General features: G+C 40.7%; 1 protein-coding gene across 1 annotated transcript in view; it reads right to left on the bottom strand.

The window, feature by feature from the left end:
• EPB41L4A (erythrocyte membrane protein band 4.1 like 4A) overlaps nucleotides 1-18,818 on the bottom strand; it is a 157,999-nt gene extending 139,181 nt beyond the window's left edge. The window contains exon 1 of the mRNA XM_054177937.1: nucleotides 18,700-18,818. Within this exon, the coding sequence (XP_054033912.1) occupies nucleotides 18,700-18,798 (99 nt within the window). The 5' untranslated portion in view covers nucleotides 18,799-18,818. The remainder of the gene's footprint in view (nucleotides 1-18,699) is intronic.
• Nucleotides 18,819-19,040: the final 222 nt, after the last annotated feature.

Genomic DNA, 19,040 nt, shown 5'->3' with positions numbered 1-19,040 from the left:
GGAGAGGGCAACAAAATGAAATATAATTTCCCACTTTCTTAAGTGCAGCCTCTAATTCCAGTCCCGCCCATAAAGGTTAGATAGGTAGAAGCAAAAACTGCACCCTGTTCATTTACATACCATCTCAAGACTTTGCCCAGCATGCCAGCATGCCAACCTTACCAGTTTTCAGTCTCATCATCTTCTTCAGAAGACTACTTCATATCACAACTTCTGGCTTTCTCCCGGATCCCAAACTGGCTCAGTTTAAAGCTGTCTTGGAACAGGCAAAGTTCTGCCAAGCAAATAGTTCCAGGGCCAGCCAACGTAAAGCACATTTGCAATGTGTGCTGTGGAGCAGGAGAGGGAGAAGCTGCCAAATCTTTTGCAAGAGTCACAAGGCTAAATCCTCTCTGTATGGACACTCAGAAGAACACAGCAGAACAATTATCCTTGGAGGCCGCTGTCAAAGAACCACTGCTGCTCAATCTCTAAAATAAGACTGTACATACATGAAAACTACATTCTGTTAAAAATATGCTAACAGTATTATTTGATTTACTGCTCAGTGAGAAAGGGAATCTATGCACAACCTTCCATCCAGATGTAGAAAAATACAAGATTTTTGCGTTTGTATCATTGACATTGCAAGATACATACTGTTATCTGCTTACTGGATGGCCTGTTTGCCCCTCATTTACCGGACATGGCGGGGGGGAGAAAGGTATTGGAAGATTAAGAATCATTATTTAGATGAATTTAGTCCTCTCTCCTTAACACCCAGGAAGAAAGTAACAGAAGAACTACTCAAGAAAGCCAAAAGCTACTACAAAGTAGGATTTCAGCCAGGATGCAATGCAAAGGCAAAGATGAAGTTTCACAAGAGTACCTAAAAACACTGGCCAGAAGAGAAAAAGCTAAGGTAAAAGCAAATGGATCCAGGTATTTTCCATAGGTACATCAATATGAGATGTGAGTGGAAGGTATCTGCATAAAATTTAATGTCTCTGTGGTGGTGAGAGAAAGTTCAGTTCTCACACACACACACAAAGAAACCACAGCTAACTCAGCCGGAGAAGCAGAAATGAAAGAAGTTGTATTTACAAGCAGGATGAAATGCAGATGATTATATACAGTATTTACAATATATACAGAAATATATAGCAAAGAATGTAATACAGAACAAAACTCCCTCCTCCAGCCAGGAGGGCCTCCGCCCTGTACCCCCTCTCTCCCTACCTCCCTTTTTTCCCAAAAAGGGTTAGAGAGAGAGAAAAGGTAATTATTATGGAGAAAATTCTGTTAGCTCAAAGCATATGCAAGAATTAGTTTCTTATCTGTTAGTTCAAGGTCAACTCCGTCCAGCACAGCTGTTGCTCAGAGAGAGACTGAAAGACAGGCTGAAAAAGACAGAGATTCAAACTGAACTAAAACTTAAAGTTGCATTCTACCAATCTACCAATGAAATTTGTTTAGAATATCTTGTTTTTGTTCAAAACATTCAGCCAGAGTGTTCTAGCAGCTGTCACTTTCTTAAAGGCACAGCCTAAAACGGTCACAATCCACCCCTTCTAAACAATTTCATTGGCTGTTCGTACTGTCCATCCAATCTAACACAATATCTACAATTTGTAAGTAAAGTTCATAGTCCATTCCAACTATTCTCAGATGTCGATGATACAGAAGTCCAAGAAAATCAGGAAACAAGAAAAACAGTTTGTCTCTTCACAGATGAAGTGAAGAAAGGGAAACAGGGACACAGGGACTCTCAGCTGACCCAGGGCTCTCAGGGTTCTCAGGGTTCATGCACCGTAGATTCCTCATGGATTCTTCCTTTGGGCACGATGTAGCTGTACAACACTCTGAAATTAAACTCTCTCCGCTAAAGTTAAATTTCTTTGTGGAATACGCACAGCCTAAAATGGTCAGTTTCATATAAGCGTAACTTCCCTTGAGTGCCAGGCAACTGCCTGAATGCCCATCCTTGCCCAAAGTCAAAGCTTCCAGCATTTCCTAGCATCAAGTCTCCTAACACAGTATAAAGGAGAATGTTAAAAAAAAGTTAAGGCTCAAATGTACTCTATGCATAGATCCACTGAGGTTAGGAAACATGGAAATAGGTATCTGAAAAGAAATGTGACCTTGGTTAGATGTCAGGGGAAGCTTTCTAACTAGAAGAGTAACAAAGGACTGCAGCTGAGGCCCTGGGAGCCTCCTTTAGTAGACACAGATAAGACCAAAAGAAACCCTTAAAGAACAAATCACGTATCTGTGACCATGCCTTCATGTAATGCAATTCACTATAAATTCACTATGTATCTTATTAATTTAATTTCCTTTTACCTTTAGTGCTCTACAGAAGCAATCCTAGCCATTGAGAAATTATTACCTTTGAGAGAAAAAAAAAATTAAAATATTAACACTTGCTTTAATTCTGAGCTTCTTCACAGAAATACAAAGGCTTACTACTTTTAGGGGTCAGCCAGTATTCATGCTTTTGAGTTCCTCTCTGCAACCATGACAACAAAAAGTTTAAATGCTTTTAAATGAGAGCAAGAAATTCCAAGACTTTACTCTGATGAAAACACTGAAGTGAAATCCACTAAAAGAATCAGACAGTAGTACTGCCAGACTCGAAGTCTTCCAGTCTCCCACTGAAGAACTTAGTTTTAGATAGAGTAACATACCTACTGGATCACAGAACTTTCTGCTTCATGTCGCTACATAAATGACACTGTGATCACCAAACATTCCTTTTCAAATACAGTTTGAATGTGTAACTACATAAAGTATTACAGTGTTACTTAAAGGTAAATATTTCTTTTTTGTTTCTTAAAACTGTTAAATCCACTTTTCATAATCTGGGATTGTTTACTAAAAATACAGACTCAACAGCATAAAATCCTCTGTCTTATTTTCCAGCATTAAGAAAGAAAACGTCAACTCAGCAAGATGCTGCTTCCCAGTTTCAGCTCATGGGCCTAGCTCTCATACACTAGGCACCATAAAGGTGCTTCAATGTAACTGATATTGTTGTACTGGTATTTACTCTGTAACTGGTAATTCATGCCTTGAGACAGATTTTCAGAATCACTTGAGCATCAAGTGCAATCTTTAGAAAAGACTCTTGAAAAGGCACTTTTGCAAGCACTGAATACTTCTGGAAGTAAAGTAGCATGCCAGTATCCTTTGTGTACAATCCTGCCTACTACTACATCATACAAGATAATCCTCATTGACATCAGCAGGCTCTTCTTCACCAAGTTTAGATCAGATTGCTATTTCACAAAAACATTTTTACTGCTCTAATCCTTGGCATATATATTGTTTCAATATGCATATACTGAAATACATTATAAGCCTTAACCTTCTCATGTAACCCGAGCCTATATATAACATAAGCAATTTCATAGTGTGCAGTCAATCAGACCATAGGAGGACTGTACTTTTTTCAGACATGAAAGCACATCCAGTTAGTCAGAAAAACTGGTTTTGCATGCAGAGAAAATATTGAGATTTGGAGGGCTGATGGGCTGGCAGGGCTGATGGGTTTATCAAACAGGTTGGACAGATTGTGGATTCTATGTTTTGATAAGGTAAACACTCTAGAATTACCCACTTGGCCTTTAGCAAATGAGCTACTTTTGCAGCTTTGTGTTAGCGATGTTTAAAATCTTCAGGCTTGCCTAGAAACCTCTATCCACACTGCTCCTGGAACTACAGAGTACCTCCCTTCCAGATTGCCCCAGGCAAGGATGGCCAAACTTCTAATGCTAACTTGTTATCTTTCTCACTTAAGGTTAAGCTAGGTAAGCACTTAATTATTTGTATTGGTATAAACAGTTTCCATGCTGGTTTACCTTTACAATATCTTTGCCAAGAAAACAGAATACACTTAAGTTAAATCAGAATAGCCATGAAAGATCTGGATACACATCAGCCTAGAGCTACCCGTAATGTGCACTTATCATTTGGGACAAACATCAGGCACAAGTTACACATGGAAGAATTCTGCAAATTTATATTAGCAGAGCAACAACCCCAGATTAATAATTTTTTTCTACTATCTAGAGACAATATTCCCTGAATTGACATTTTGGCCTCTTTTCTCCTCCATCCTAACTTGCTCTCCTCCAACACTTGTAAATATGCTCACTCCTGCACTCCTGCAACCCAACTGAGAACTCTCCAGGGCGGGGCCTGCTCTGTCTTGACAATGTACTAGAGTACTTAGACATTTTATCTATCCGCTCAAGAACTACCATGACTGAAGCAAAATATCACTCTACAAAACCTCCAGCCCAAACTTCATGCAGAAGGAAACAACTGTACACTTGAAAAATAATCTAAATTTACATGAATGCTGGAATATAAACTAACAGAATCAGAAGCATTGTTTAATTAAGCATTCAGTATCATTTTTCAGCTTGAAAATGGATAGTGCTCTATACCATGCATGAGGCTTCCTTTGTCTATGCTTAAAATAATCACTACTGCAATTTCTTTTCCATTTTTCCTATGGTTTCCTACTCCTGCTTCAAAGAGCCAAGAAGAATCATGCCTTCCATGCATTATGATATTTTTTTTTCCTAACATTTCACAAGCCCATACTGAATAGAAATAGCCTGTATCAGGCTGGTCAGTTTCCTGTTTCCTCATAGGAGTTTCTAACTGACCTCAAAATGCTAAGCACATTTGTTTGTACTGTGAACTTCATAGCAAACACCTGTTTCTTAAAGGTGCTGTAGACTCTGCTAGTTCCTGTAACTTACTACTTCAGTACGTTCTTTTACTTGTTTTTGTACACTCAGAGATCAAGATTTGATTACACTATTTTTCAAGTGATTTATCTCATATTCCTTCTGTATTAAAAAAAAAAAAAAAAAAAAAAAAAAGGAATATGAGTCAGAGCAAGCTTGAGAAACTAGGAAATAAGGAGCCACCTTTTAGATATCCATCTTCTTAGGAAGTCCATCTGCTCTATGCAATGAGATTTATGTAGGAAGAAATGCATATTAAAGAAGCAACTTAATACACTATAGGCAAAGACAGAAAAAACTCCACAAATTTCAACAGAATTACATCGATCCTCTGGTGGATACACACACACAGAGTACAATCAAGTTGAGCATGAAGATGGGCAAAGCATATAGCTTTGACATACAGGTGCATGCAGTAAAGAGCACTGGCTTTGTGACTTTTCAAGTGCATGCTTAAACTTCAGTAGAACAGGAAAAGCTAGCTGTTTTGAATAATCAACAAGAGAAAATACATGGAGGATTAAGTAATATCAAGGAAAATTTCACTTACCCTTTTGATTTTGAAGTTTCTTTGGATGTATTACATGCTTAAGAAAAGTTCTGGTTTAATATTCTTAGAAGGTAGGTTCTATAAGCACACTACATGTACATACTGTGCAACAATGACATTTTTGGCTTTGTATGTTGCCATACTGCAAACTTTCAACCCTGATCTATTTAATATTCATGGACAACAGATAAAATTTAAAGAAAAAAATTAACATTAAAAAAATAGAAAATGTTGTGGTCTCAGATACAGACTATACAACAAGGAGGAAAAAAAGGGGAAAAAAAAACCACCCACATCTGTAATATTTAAGTTTGACACATTTTCAGTGAACTCAGTCCAGGTCATTATATTCCCTCCCAATAAAACCTTCCTCTGAACAAAGTAAGCCATGTCAGAAGAATGTTTTCCTGCAAGACTTCTGCCTTCTTCTGGAGTTGCTACAGTTCTGCTACAGCAAAAATTTTGAGCTTTTTCAAAAACACAGATAGGCCAAATCATACAAAGAGATTTACAATTAAAGAATGGAAATAAGGAGGAATTTCTTTCCTTTTAACATTCTATAGATTTCTCTTCCCTGACATTTTAATTTCATCCAGACACTTCCAATTTCTGTACAGGTATACATACAACATGAAAAATAAACCTATTATTGTTATGCCTATCCATGCTGACTGTTCACAAAGCCACAGACATCATAAACAAACATAGTTCATGTTGCAGTTTCCCTTTCAGTAGGCAGCTTGTGAAACCTGTTTCTACAGCAGAGTTTTTTAGGAAAGTGGAAAAAGAGGAGAAATTGATCTAAGGTCACAGAATAAAGATACACTCATGAAAGCAACAAACACAGCTTTTATGCTCTAAAATGTCAGACTGCATATCTCAATGCTGATTAAAGGCTAAGGATGACTATAAGAAAAAAATTACCTTTTATTTGAAAGGTAGAAAGTTTACGTTTCATTCATGTGACATCAAACATCTTTGTACTAAATATAACACATTTTATTTTCAGAGTCATAATTTACTAACTGAGCCAGCTCACAGGAAAAATGGGTTCAATCTGACTCCTCTTGAAGTTGGTTCCAAAGCATACTAAAATACCTAAACAGATTTTGTCTTCATTGGAATTGAAACAGGGTCCATACTTTCTCAAATCAGGTAAAGGCTATGCTAACTCTCTATTTCTTTCACAAGAACAAGACACATTACCAAATCACTGCTTGAGGAAGAGAACTGATTTTTGCAGGAATACCCCAGAAACACTGAAGAAACAGTTGAAGAAAATACAAAGCCAGGAGCATTTTCTTAATAGTAAATCTCATCCATACCAGTCTCAACCATTGAGAGAGAGAGCAAAAAAATATCCTCCATTTTTGGAGAAAGACTGTAGAGGTGATTTTTAAAAGCACTACAGTTTATTAGACCTTAACTTAGAAGAAACGAGACTACTGAAAGTGATCCAGAATAAGTATGGTACCTTAAAAGGACACCAAAAGCTTTTGTTTCTAAGTATCTCTCCAGAAAGTTCCACTACAAGGTCTTGCAACTTTTCTCCCTTCTTTCACAGAGGAAACATCAATATGAGAGAAGATTTTGCAAGCATAACTATGCTGTCAATTTGCATCTTTCCTTCAGGTTGCCCAGGGCCTTTCACTCCTGATCACCACTACAGAACTACCTTTCTCCCATGACCCCTTCTTATTTTCTCTGAAGGGAGATCTAGGCACAGTTGCCAGGATCATTTACTGCATAGTACCCAATATGAACAGCTTGGTTTCATTTGTTCAAGCTAGCCTTCAATATTACCTAGGAATGCATGCACATTCAAGGCACTCCAATCCATACCACTCACCCCTTACAGTCATGTTATGACAATCAGAATTACGATAGTTTGAGATTGCCAGATTAAAAGCAAATTGATACTAAATAAGCAAACCAACCACACAGATGAAAGATTGCTTGTTAGAATCATGAAGACTTCAAAGCACGCCCAAAGGAGTAAGTGTGGGCTGTGGGCAACACTGCATAGATCTGGCCAGCCACACCACTTAGCCCAGGATGCAATGTGCTCCTTGCACTCCCTTGTTTTGTCCTTCCAGGTAGTACAGACAACAGCCACAGAAAAATGCAGTCAACAAGAATCTGGCAGCTCCTCAACCTGAACAAAACCTGAAGACACAGTAGCAGTCATGGCTTTCCAGTCCCATTTGTTCCTGCCATGTGACTCCCTTTCCCTTCAACATCCTTGATGAGAAGATTACAGTACTTTAAAACCAACAGCCACCCTACCAGAACACCTCTCCTACCATAAGCAAATAGATAATACCACTGAAACAGAGCAGAGAGGCAAGGCCTAACGCAGGATCATTCTGCCTCTGATGTTGGCCAACATGAGGTAGTTTTAAGGACAGTTTGCATTTAAGGACATTTCCCCTAGAAGGAAAATGCAGGGTGTGCTTCCATTTTATGTGTTGTATCAATATGCAGAGATTATCTCTTTACAGAAGGGCTGGTGAACCATTTGCCTCAAGCTGCAAATCACTGCTGAACTCTCCCCTCTTTACTCACCTAAGTGTTTCTCCTCATTTTTTTAACTAGTTTCACCAGTTTGTTGTGGTACTTGCATATAGCAGACAAAAAAAAACAACTGTATTTTCCTTTATGCTCTGAATGAAGCCCCTTGAAGACAACTCTTGTTCTGATATTCTGAGGAGGGGAAAGAACTAAACACAATCACATTCCTTGTATCTACCACTTATCCACCAAATAGGACAGAAGTTTGTCATGATGTTTTTACTGTGCCACTGAGAAACTGAATAAAACTGATGGGAAAAAAAGCAGAAATGCAGTTTTCTAGATCTAATTTATTTCAAATATAATTAATAAACTAGATATCCAATATTTAATAAATAAGAAGTAGAAGTAGGTATTATTGTAGATAGAAAATGGTTTTGGTAACACTACAAATAACATATTCTCAGACACAAATAAGAACTTACAGTGTAATATATGTGGAAAACAAGAACTAGTCCTAGGTTTTTTTATCAGGATGATCTTTCTTCTGGCTCAGTCCTGCAAGATGCACAACTGCCTTTAGTTCTGCAAAGTGTTAAAGCATGTCCTTACATATACTAGTAGCCATGCCAAATTTTACCACTAATTGCATAGGGAAATTGCCATTTTCTGCTTTCCAAATACTTTTCATGCAATTGAGAGATAAAAGATCCTTCTTTTCCATTACTAAAAGGCATTCTATCTTGTACAGTCAAATAATTTAACTCTCAATGTATTCAGTTCACATTTTCATGAAAACACAGTAAAGGTAGTAAAGTGCTGAGCCACTTACTATCAAATGGGCTCACTCAGCCATACACAGATTTTACAAACAGACCCAAAACTTGCAGAACTACAGGAATTACTGAATCATAGAATTCAGGTTGGAAAGAACCCCAAAGATCATCTAGTTCCAACCCCCCCTGCCATGGGCAGGGACACCTCACACTAGATCAGGTGTCTCAGAGCCACATACAGCCTGGCCTGATAAGCCCCCAGGAATGGGGATTCTACCACCTCCCTGGGCAACGTGTTCTAATGTGTCATCACTCTCATGGTGAAGAATTTCTTCCTCACAGCCAATCTGAATCTACCCATTTCTAGTTTTGCTCCATTCCCTAGTCCTGTCACTACCTGACATCCTATAAAGTCCCTCACCAGCTTTCTTGGAGGCTCCCTTTAAGATACCGGAAGGCCACAATAAGGTCTCCTCAGAGCCTTCTCTTCTCCAGACTGAATAGCCCCAGCTCTCTGTCTGTCCTCATAGGAGAGGTATCCCAGCCCTCTAATTATCCTCGTGGCCTTTCTCTGGACACGCTCCAGCACCTCCAGATCCTTCCTGTAATAAGGGCTCCAAAACTGGACATAGTATTCCAGGTGGGCTCTCAGGATAGTAGAGGGGGAGAATCACCTTCCTTGACAGTTATGCTTCTCTTGATATAGCTGTGGCCGTTTGACGCTGTGCCTTTAAGAAAGGGGCACACTGGCTAAATGTTTATAAAATATTTTGGTATTCTAAACGAATTTCATTGGCCAAGTTGAGGTGGGAGGTGAGATTGGACCCAGGGGAGCTGGGAACTTTCTCTCAGTCTTCCTTCCTTCGCTGTCCCTTTCGGCTGGATCTGCTTCTGGGCTTCTTGCCAAGAGATAAGAACTAACTCACTACCTGTAACAGGCCTGTCCGCTTCTTCCCCTGTCCTGCTAACCATCCTCGTCTCTTCTTCTACCTCTTTGGGGGAGAAGGGAGGTAGGGGGTGAAGGGGGGCACAGGGGGAAGCCCCCTCTGTGGGGGGGTCTGGTTTCTGGTTGAGTTCATTTGCTGTATATATTGTAAAATACCTGTATTTGTTGTGTTACCTATAATCTGTTTCCTTGTAAAATATACTCATTTCTCTGACTGAGTTTTAGCCGTGGTCTCTTTCTCAGTGGGGGAGGGAAAGCAGAGCCTTTCCTTTCAAACCACCACAGTAGCCCAGGATGTGATTGGCTTTCTGGGCTGCAAGTGCACCACTGCTGGCTCATCCAACAGCACTGCCAAGTCCTTTTCCTCAGGGCTGCTCTCAAGCCAGCTGCTGTCCAGCCTGTATCAGTGCTTGGGATTGCCCCGACCCAGATGCAGGACCTTGCACTTAGTATTGTTGAACCTCATGAGGTTGTCAAGGTCCCTCTGGATGGCATCCCTTCCCTCCAACGTGTCTGCCACACCAGACAGCTTGGTGTTGTCAGCAAACCTACTGAAGGTGCACTCAATGCCACAGACTGTACTCTTGTCTGGCTTACAGAAAGCCCTCTGTAACCCTGCAATCTTCTTCCAGCTTTGGAAAAGTACTACTAGAATTACATTTCATAAAAAGTCTCTTGTCATCATAGCATTTATTTTCCTCTCACTCATTTTACCAACCATTTGTCTCAATTTCTAACCTCTCCAATGCTGTTTTCCTTTCCTCAGCTACAGAAGGCAAATCCACTGACTGTGCAATAACTGCTTCCTGTATTCCCTTAAGACTCATCAAACTGAACCACCTGACCCTTTGTCTCACAGATAAGCAGCTGCCTCCCCAGAGTCACTAAGCAGAGTCTGCTGCTGACCAGTAGGACAACAGGGGAAAAAAAGGTACAGTACTGTTTGGTGAAATCTAAATTTTAGCTTTAAAAAAACCTTTGTATGTATGGTCACAAACCAAGCAATACATCCTTCTATCAGAGATAAATCAGAGAATCACAGAATTGTTAGGGGTGGAAGGCACCTCAAGGATCATCTAGTTCCAACCCCCCCTGCCATGGGCAGGGACACCTCACACTAGATCAGGTGTCTCAGAGCCACATACAGCCTGGCCTGATAAGCCCCCAGGAATGGGGATTCTACCACCTCCCTGGGCAACGTGTTCTAATGTGTCATCACTCTCATGGTGAAGAATTTCTTCCTCACAGCCAATCTGAATCTACCCATTTCTAGTTTTGCTCCATTACCCCTAGTCCTGTCACTACCTGACATCTATAAAGTCCCTCATCAGCTTTCTTGGAGGCTCCCTTTAAGATACCGGAAGGCCACAATAAGGTCTCCTCAGAGCTTTCTCTTCTCCAGATTGTCTTCAGACACTTCCAGCTTGGCAAAACAGGCAGGCTCTCCTCTTAATGCTGCTTCAAAAACAGTGGAGTAGAGCTCTGACTTTCCAGTGTTTCTATGGTTTTTCCACTTCTGAATAACAGCATGGACTGTCCCCAAGCATGTCACTTTGACATTAGTGCCTACAGTCCTCAATCATGCTCAACAAAGGATGCAAAGGAAGAAATGGAAACAAAAGCATTATGAATACTGAAATTACAATCTTCATTTTACATAGAATACATAAAATAAACCAGGTTGGAAGAGACCTTCAAGATCATCACATCCCACCCATCAACCAAACCAACACCACCTAATCAACTTAACCATGCAACCAAGCATCCCATCAAGTCTCCTCCTGAACACCTCCAATGATAGTGACTCCACCACCTCCCCAGGCAGCCCATTCCAATGGGCAATCACTCTCTCTGTGCAGAACTTCTTCCTAAGATCCAACCTAAACCTCCCCTGGCGCAGCCTGGTACTGGCTGCCTGGGAGAAGAGGCCAACATCTGTCTGTCTACAACTTCCCTTAAGGTAGTTGTAGACAGCAATAAGGTCACTCCCTGAGTCTCCTCTTCTCCAGGCTAAGCAACCCCAGCTCTCTCAGTCTCTCCTCATAGGGCTTGTGTTCCAAACCCCTCACCAACTTTGTTGCCCTTCTCTGGATGCGTTCCAGCAAGTCAACATCCTTCCTAAACTGAGGGGCCCAGAACTGGACACAGCACTCAAGGTGTGGCCTAACCAGTGCAGTGTACAGGGGCAGAATGATTTCCCTGCTCCTGCTGGACACACTGTTTCTAATGCAGGCCAGGATGCCATTGGCCCTCTTGGCTGCCTGGGCACACTGCAGGCTCATGTTCAGCTTACCATTGACCAGTACCCCCAGGGCCCTCTCTTCCTGGCCCCTCTCCATCCACTCCAACCCCAGCCTGTAGCTCTGCATGGGGTTGTTGTGGGCAATGTGCAGAACCCGGCAATTGGATGTGTTAAATCTCATGCCGTTGGATTCTGCCCATCTCTCCAGCCTGTTGAGGTCCCTCTGCAAAGCCTCTCTACCCTCCAGCAGATCAACTCCTGCCCCCAGCTTGGTGTCGTCAGCAAATTTACTGATGATGGACTCAATGTCCTCGTCCAGATCATCAATAAAGATGTTAAAGAGCATGGGGCCCAGCACTGATCCCTGGGGCACACCACTAGTGACTGGCTGCCAGCTGGATGTGGCACCATTCACCACCACTCTCTGGGCTTGGCCCTTCAGCCAGTTCCTAATCCAATGCAGTGTGCTCCCATCCAAGCCATGGGCTGACAGCTTGGCCAGGAGTTTGCTATGGGGAACAGTGTCAAAGGCCTTGCTGAGGTCCAGGAAGACTACATCCACCAGGAGGGTCACCTGATCATAGAAGGAGATCAGGTTGGTGAGGCAGGACCTGCCCTCCCTCAATCCATGGTGGCAGGGCCTGATCCCTTGGCCATCCTGGAAGTGCTGTGTGATTGCACTCAAGATGACCTGTTCCATAATCTTGCCTGGCACTGAGGTCAGGCTGACAGGTCTATAATTCCCTGGCTCATCCAACCAGCCCTTCTTGTGGATGGGCACATCGTTGGCCAGCTTACAGTCTTCTGGGACCTCTCCAGTGAGCCAGGACTGGAGGAAAATCATGGAGAGTGGCTTGGCCAGCTCATCTGCCAGCTCCCTCAGCACCCTAGGATGGATCCCATCTGGTCCCATGGACTTGTGGGAATCCAAGCGGCTGAGGAGAGCTCCAACTATTTTATACTATGAAATTAAACTGCTATGTAGCAAGGGCAAGTTCTTATCATAAAGGCAGTATCTAAAATACCTACCAAAAACCCAGTCTACAAAATTCTACCCAGATAATGAAATACAATTATTCATATGCAAAAATATCACTTTTAATAAAGCACAGCTCTACCATGACAAAACTTAAATCCTCTTGAGGAAAATAAATTTAAAAAAAAAAAAAAGAATGAAGAAGGAATACATCAGTAATCTCTAGTCTTCCTACCAAAAACACCACAGGGCCAACACATAACTTCTCATTTTTTCATACATGTTCAGTAGCATCTGGGGACAGATATTCTTCAGTGTGAAGAGACATCAAGCTATACCCAGTTAATAAAATCATCTTTCTGTAGTACCTTTTAAATTATTCAGCACAGCCTCAAACGGTCACACTCTCCAAGAGTTCCCCTTTCCTGTTTGAGGGGAAGGATTGCAATTCTGCAGTTAAATTTTAGTTTAGAACTTTAATAAACTAAAATCAATAAAACAAATGGTGTTTAACTATACAAAATACTTAGTATAAGAAACGCATGACCAAAGTTACAAAACTACAAAAGTGCTTAATGATTAAAGGACTGCCTCACATAGCTTTCATTTGCCCCAATTATATTAAGAAGCTATTGCTCACTGAAATGAGCAAAACAGACTCCTCTGACAGTATTACAGCTTAAACCTCTGGTTGACTAAGAGGTAATAACTTAATTTAAAAGTTAATAGATTCCCTTCTTGCTGTAATGTTGGTTTCATTAATTTAGGAAAGTACATCTAGGGAAAAGAAAGTGTTTCAGTGTTCATATATTTCATTATTATTCCCTGGGGTATTCAAAATTCATGGTCTCATCTGTAAGGATGATGGTGAAATTAGTAATCTATTTCAAATATGTGATAGTAATTTTGAGAAGTAGTTATTAACAAGTTTTGTCACCTCTTTTGTTCCTTTCATTCTTTTTTGACTACAATTGTGCACTATTTCAGTTCTCTAAAGATACACTGAAATAGTGCACAAATCTACATTCACCATGTGGTACTCAGTGTGCAGTCAGAAGACTATTTTATACCCATAACACAGTTTTACTGTAGAACAGAACCTTTCTAATAAAAAAGTGCTGTATAATGTTAATTTTTTCTAGTTGGTGGGTTGAGTTTTGTTCGGGTTTGAGGGCTACTTTTTTGCTTGTTTTGTTGTTGTTGCTTTTGTTAGAAACAATCCTTAGATGTATTGTATCTACAATGTTAAAGAAGAAAACACACACGTATTTACACTTGGGAGTTTGACAATGTGACCTGTTTCGTTTTCTTAGAGCTGTGTAAAAATGCTCACATAACAGAGAAATGTAGCTTTACAAAGAAATTACAAGGCTGCCAACAAGACTTAGAATGGTACTGTTTTTTCTAAATATTGTTTTCAGTGTTTTCTGAAATAATAATAAAAAAAGCTGGATTTCAATAATGTGTCCTTTTAACCAATTCATTATTAAATATTCTTTTCAAAACAGTATTCTGGATATCCAGGAGAAAGAGTCTTGAAATTGTCTGTTAATCAGCACCAAAAGAGCAAAGGAAAGAATACTATTTAGTATGCTTGGGCTTTCGTATTGTTACAATTTAGTAATTAATAGGTGGCAAACCAATTTCTGCAAGTGAAAAGAAACTGCAATCGACCATTAAAAAGATTTTTAGGATTTCTGAAATAGTGTACTTGCATAATTAAAGATATTTCTTACAGAAAGATGTTCTGCTTTATAGGCATATAAACCAGCAAAAATCACTGTATCGAATGCATTCCATATTCACACAACACATTACTACCAATTTGACTTTTAATGAAAATTCTCTATTAGAATTATTAACAGGATGCAAAATCTTTCTACCCATAGGGCTCTACTTCCTGCTGACATGCATTCATTAAGCACCAGGGGAAAACACAGGAGCTTACTATTCCCATATTGATTACTTGAAGTCTCTAAACCTGAGTTAGCTTGATCCAAAAGTGCACACCACATTTTCCATATATGCTAAATTTGGAAGGCAAAGTCTGCAACGTTTTGAACTGCTCAGATTTTTTTTTAAGTATGTTTTTTATTTATTTATATATATATTTACTTATATATATCATACTGCCAATTATTCCATAAGATGCTCATGCTCAGGTATTTGTGTATGTGGGTTTTCATTTGTTTTTTTTAAAACCACATCAAGATACTGAAGCCTGTTTCAATTGTTAGATATCATTTTGTTAAATTCTCAGCAAAACATCACAAGAGAAAAATTTATTTGCTTATTTTCCACATAAAAAAATCCATATTTTCTTTGGAGACCAACTACTCTATGCAGAGATTCAACTTTTAAGTGTAGCTCACAAACCATGAAATGCATGTCTGTATGGACGGCCACATACATAAAAAGTTGCTAAATTCCTGTTACATACACATTACAGGATGATGGCTCCTTCTAAGGAACTGCTAATCATGAATAGCAATGTTTTCTAAAGGCCCACAAAGGTTTTCTTCATCTCAGGTAACATCTGTGCAACAAGGCATACAAATGCCTCTACAAAGACAACTGCTTGAGCTCTTAACAGAGTTGAAATATCTAATACCCACAACCCATCCCTTAGGTATCACATCAAAATACAAGACATGTCAATGTCTTGTGACATTGACAAATAAGCTACATCCATTCAGAAGGCAGTACTGCACCAGAAAAGTCTGAATTATCATTTAATCTAAGTTGAGTCAAAGTAACAGTCCTAGAAAAGTTATTATTTTTCAGTTAACAGTTGATTCTTACCATATTTGCAGCAACTGTCTGTGCGAAACCTATTTCTTAATTGGTCTCCTGAACATCATCTTAAGAGAATAAGATGCCCAACCTCAAGACTATATACATAGATGAGACAAACTGTATCAGAACTTGGTAAATAGCCTCTTCTAATACAAAATTGTTTGGACTAATAACTGTCATTGCTTTATTATCTCCAAACCTATCTCTCATTTAATGTACTTGCCATACTACAGGGAAACACAGGCATTTAGATTATGAGATATTTTATGACCTTTACTGATTATGTAGCTATTACCAGCCTGCTATAAACCCGAAGGCTGGAGAGACAGCTTCCACATTTTCACACAATATGCTGACCTTAAACCACAAAGACATAAAGAGAGAATAAGAAGACAGCATTTTTGTAATGCTGAGAAAACAGAAACTATGAGAAGCAAAAGTCACTTTGAGCGACTGCAAGGAGATCATCACAAACCCCTCCAGACTGCATGGCTGAAAACAGACTGGTTAGCTGCTACTAATCTAGAGGGCTGGGAACTTTACTCCTGACTCTGACGTTGACCTGTTGCATGACCTTGGAAAAGTCACTCCACCTCTCTGCACTTCAGCTTCCCCACTTGGAACCATGAAAAAAACAATGCTTTCCTTTCATTAATGAGCCTTCTGAAATCCACTGCTCCTTATTTTAACCTGAAGTACAACTTAAAGCCCACTGTAGTGTGGGCTTTAATGTGTTAACACTACAATAATGTGTTAACACTACCTGTAATTAAAAAATGTCGTATGTTGTTGTCAAGCATAGCATAGCAAGCAATAAGGAACTACCACATAAGCTAAGGAACAAATCTTCAAAACTCTACATCAACTGAACATCAGTTCAGAAACAAGTACGTACTACACGGTTTTATTTCAAATTCACTGTAGAAATTAAGTTACCTAAGACTCTCACAGTCACAGAGCTCAGTCTTCCTTCAAAGTAAACAGGCCTAAATCCATGAATATCAAATAAGTACATAGACAGCAAATAGCTATAAATTACAGGTTTTTTTCTAGCAGAGACATATCTTTGCGAGAGAAATGAAGGGAACAAAGTTGCTTGTATAAATACTTAATCTTGCCTTTGTCATAGTTCAAGACTAGTGATACAGTACCAAAAACATGCTTCCTGCATAGCTGTGAATCCAGTTAAAATCTTAAAAGACTCAGACCACACCCAGAATCTGAAGCTGTATGGAGATCTTTGTTTTAAAATAAAATATGTAAGAACATTTATAGTGTATAGCTGAGTGATGAAGGTGAAATTCTATTAAATTTTTAAAAATAAATAAATAAATAAATTTACCCCTGCCAAAACCTACACATTTTTAGATGCGTACATGCTAAGGAATTAAAACAAAGCATTCACATTTCCAAGTTAAAGTGCCAAGTGACAGAATATGACAAACTTTAAGTTCTATTCAGAAATAATAACTTCAGCAGAAACATGCAGAATAAAAACAACAAAAATGCTCCCACAGCAGAGTAAAATGGCATAAGCCAGAACTCAGTTGAAAGAGTCAGTTCTTTCAGATAAAGACTAACCCAGAAAAAGGAAAGCCAGTGGTTATTCTTTCACTGGGCATGGGCCACTCTTCACATGCAGCTGCAAACACTTGCGCAAGTACAAAGGCATAGGAGAACACAATGGTGACTAAAGGGAAGCACTCTTCTGTAGGTTTTTCAAAGGCTCATGGACATGCAGTGCTGGGGTGTGGTTTCACATTACAGAAATTTATTCTCAAAAAACCAAAACAAACAAAAAAACACCACACCAGAAAACCAGGCTGCTAGATAAAGGGAGATTTTCCTTTTCGTAATTTTCCTGCTGTGCAGTGTCCGTGTCTACCTCAAAATGTTAACAAACTACTACCTCCCGGTCAGATCCTCACACTGTTCCAACCGCATTGTTAAGACTTAAGACAGAGAAGCTGCAAGTGGAAGGTGTGAAATCTTTAGCAACATACCACATTCAGATCACTGACAGGAAACCACACCCTCGTCTTAACTACACTGCTCCCAACATTACAAGCAACGTGTTCTTAAAAAGTTTTATCTTCAGATCCCTTCTTTCCCATGGGACATTAATTTTATTAGACACTGTACAATGTTACCTTTCAGGATGTGGATTTATGAAGCTAACCATAGCACTATCTTTGCAGATTATTCTTTTAATAGACTTCAGCTTCTGTGACTGCATATCAAAAGCAACAAAAGCATAAGTACATGCATAATGTACATACTTGTATACCTAAGTTTTTCAGAAGTGTCTAAACTTTTACTTCAAAGATCCTACACAGTACTGAATACCAGTAACACAGTGATTGCTATTGTTAATAAATTCAAGTCCCCGGCTTTTCAAACAAGGGCTTCAAGTGTCTGAGACATACCATTTGCTGTCATCACGCTTAACCAAACAAGACTAAGTTAAGAGCCTTTAGAAAAATCTCAGTTTTCACATGCTCTGTCAGCCCTCATTACCGTTTGGCAGAAGACTACTTTGAAGAATTCATCGCACTGAGCTTGCTGCAGCAGCGCAAGAGCTTTTCCCACCGACCAGGCTACCGGCCACAGGGCTGGAGACGAGGTGGGATCTTCAGCCCTGCTCGGAAGACACTGCCCTGCTGGAGCTGGCGCTGCCCCGCGGCCTTTCCCCGGCGAGGCGATTAGCTCCAGTGAGGGCACGTCAGGGAGCAGCAGCCACAGAGGGAGGGCGAGAGGAGAGACTCGACATGGGTGCGCAACGGCCCCTATACACTGCCGCCTGCTTCTTTTGTGTTTTGTAACACGTACAGAAAAATACTTGTGCCAAGCGTCCCGAGTGCTCCGGAGTGGCTGGCACCTGGTCACTTAAATGTGCCTCAAAGTGTCCGTTTAAACCTACGTCTTCCCCGCAGACAGGCGTCTCCCGGATTCATCGCTCCCTTTCACGATCGCAACCAAAGTTAGGAAATTTTCTCGCCTTCTGTGGGATTCCGAAAACCTTTTCTTCCTATTGCCGCTCCCTTCTCGGCTACCGACACGCAGTGGGGAGGCAAAGGTGGCCGGGCAGCCGCACCGCACGGCCCAAAGCCCAGCCCGGGTTCTCTCCCGCAGTCCATCCCGAAGCCCCGCCGGCCGCCCCTACCTTGATACCCTGTTGCTGGGTGGTCAGGGTCAGCTTCGACTCGTCCAGGAGCAAAACTTCGCAGTAAAATTCCTCCGGAACTGCGCAGAAACAGCCCATGCCTGCTGCGACCGCCGGGGACAGCCTGGGGAAGAGGGTCGGCGGGGCACTACCCTATGCGACGGGGGAGAGGGGCTGAGGCACAGCTGGGGCTGGGCCACGCCTGCGGTCCGCACGTCGCCGCGGCCGCTGGAGACTGGCGGCTGCTAGGAAGCGGCGCGAAGCGCCATGGGGCGGCCCTCCACCGCCATTCCCACGGGAGAGCCTGGACGAGGGGTGCCTGTGGGAAGGGGGGTAATAAA

Source organism: Dryobates pubescens, chromosome Z (assembly GCF_014839835.1).
Source record: "Dryobates pubescens isolate bDryPub1 chromosome Z, bDryPub1.pri, whole genome shotgun sequence".
Lineage (NCBI taxonomy): Eukaryota > Metazoa > Chordata > Aves > Piciformes > Picidae > Dryobates > Dryobates pubescens.
This window is presented reverse-complemented; position numbering and strand designations above follow the sequence as displayed.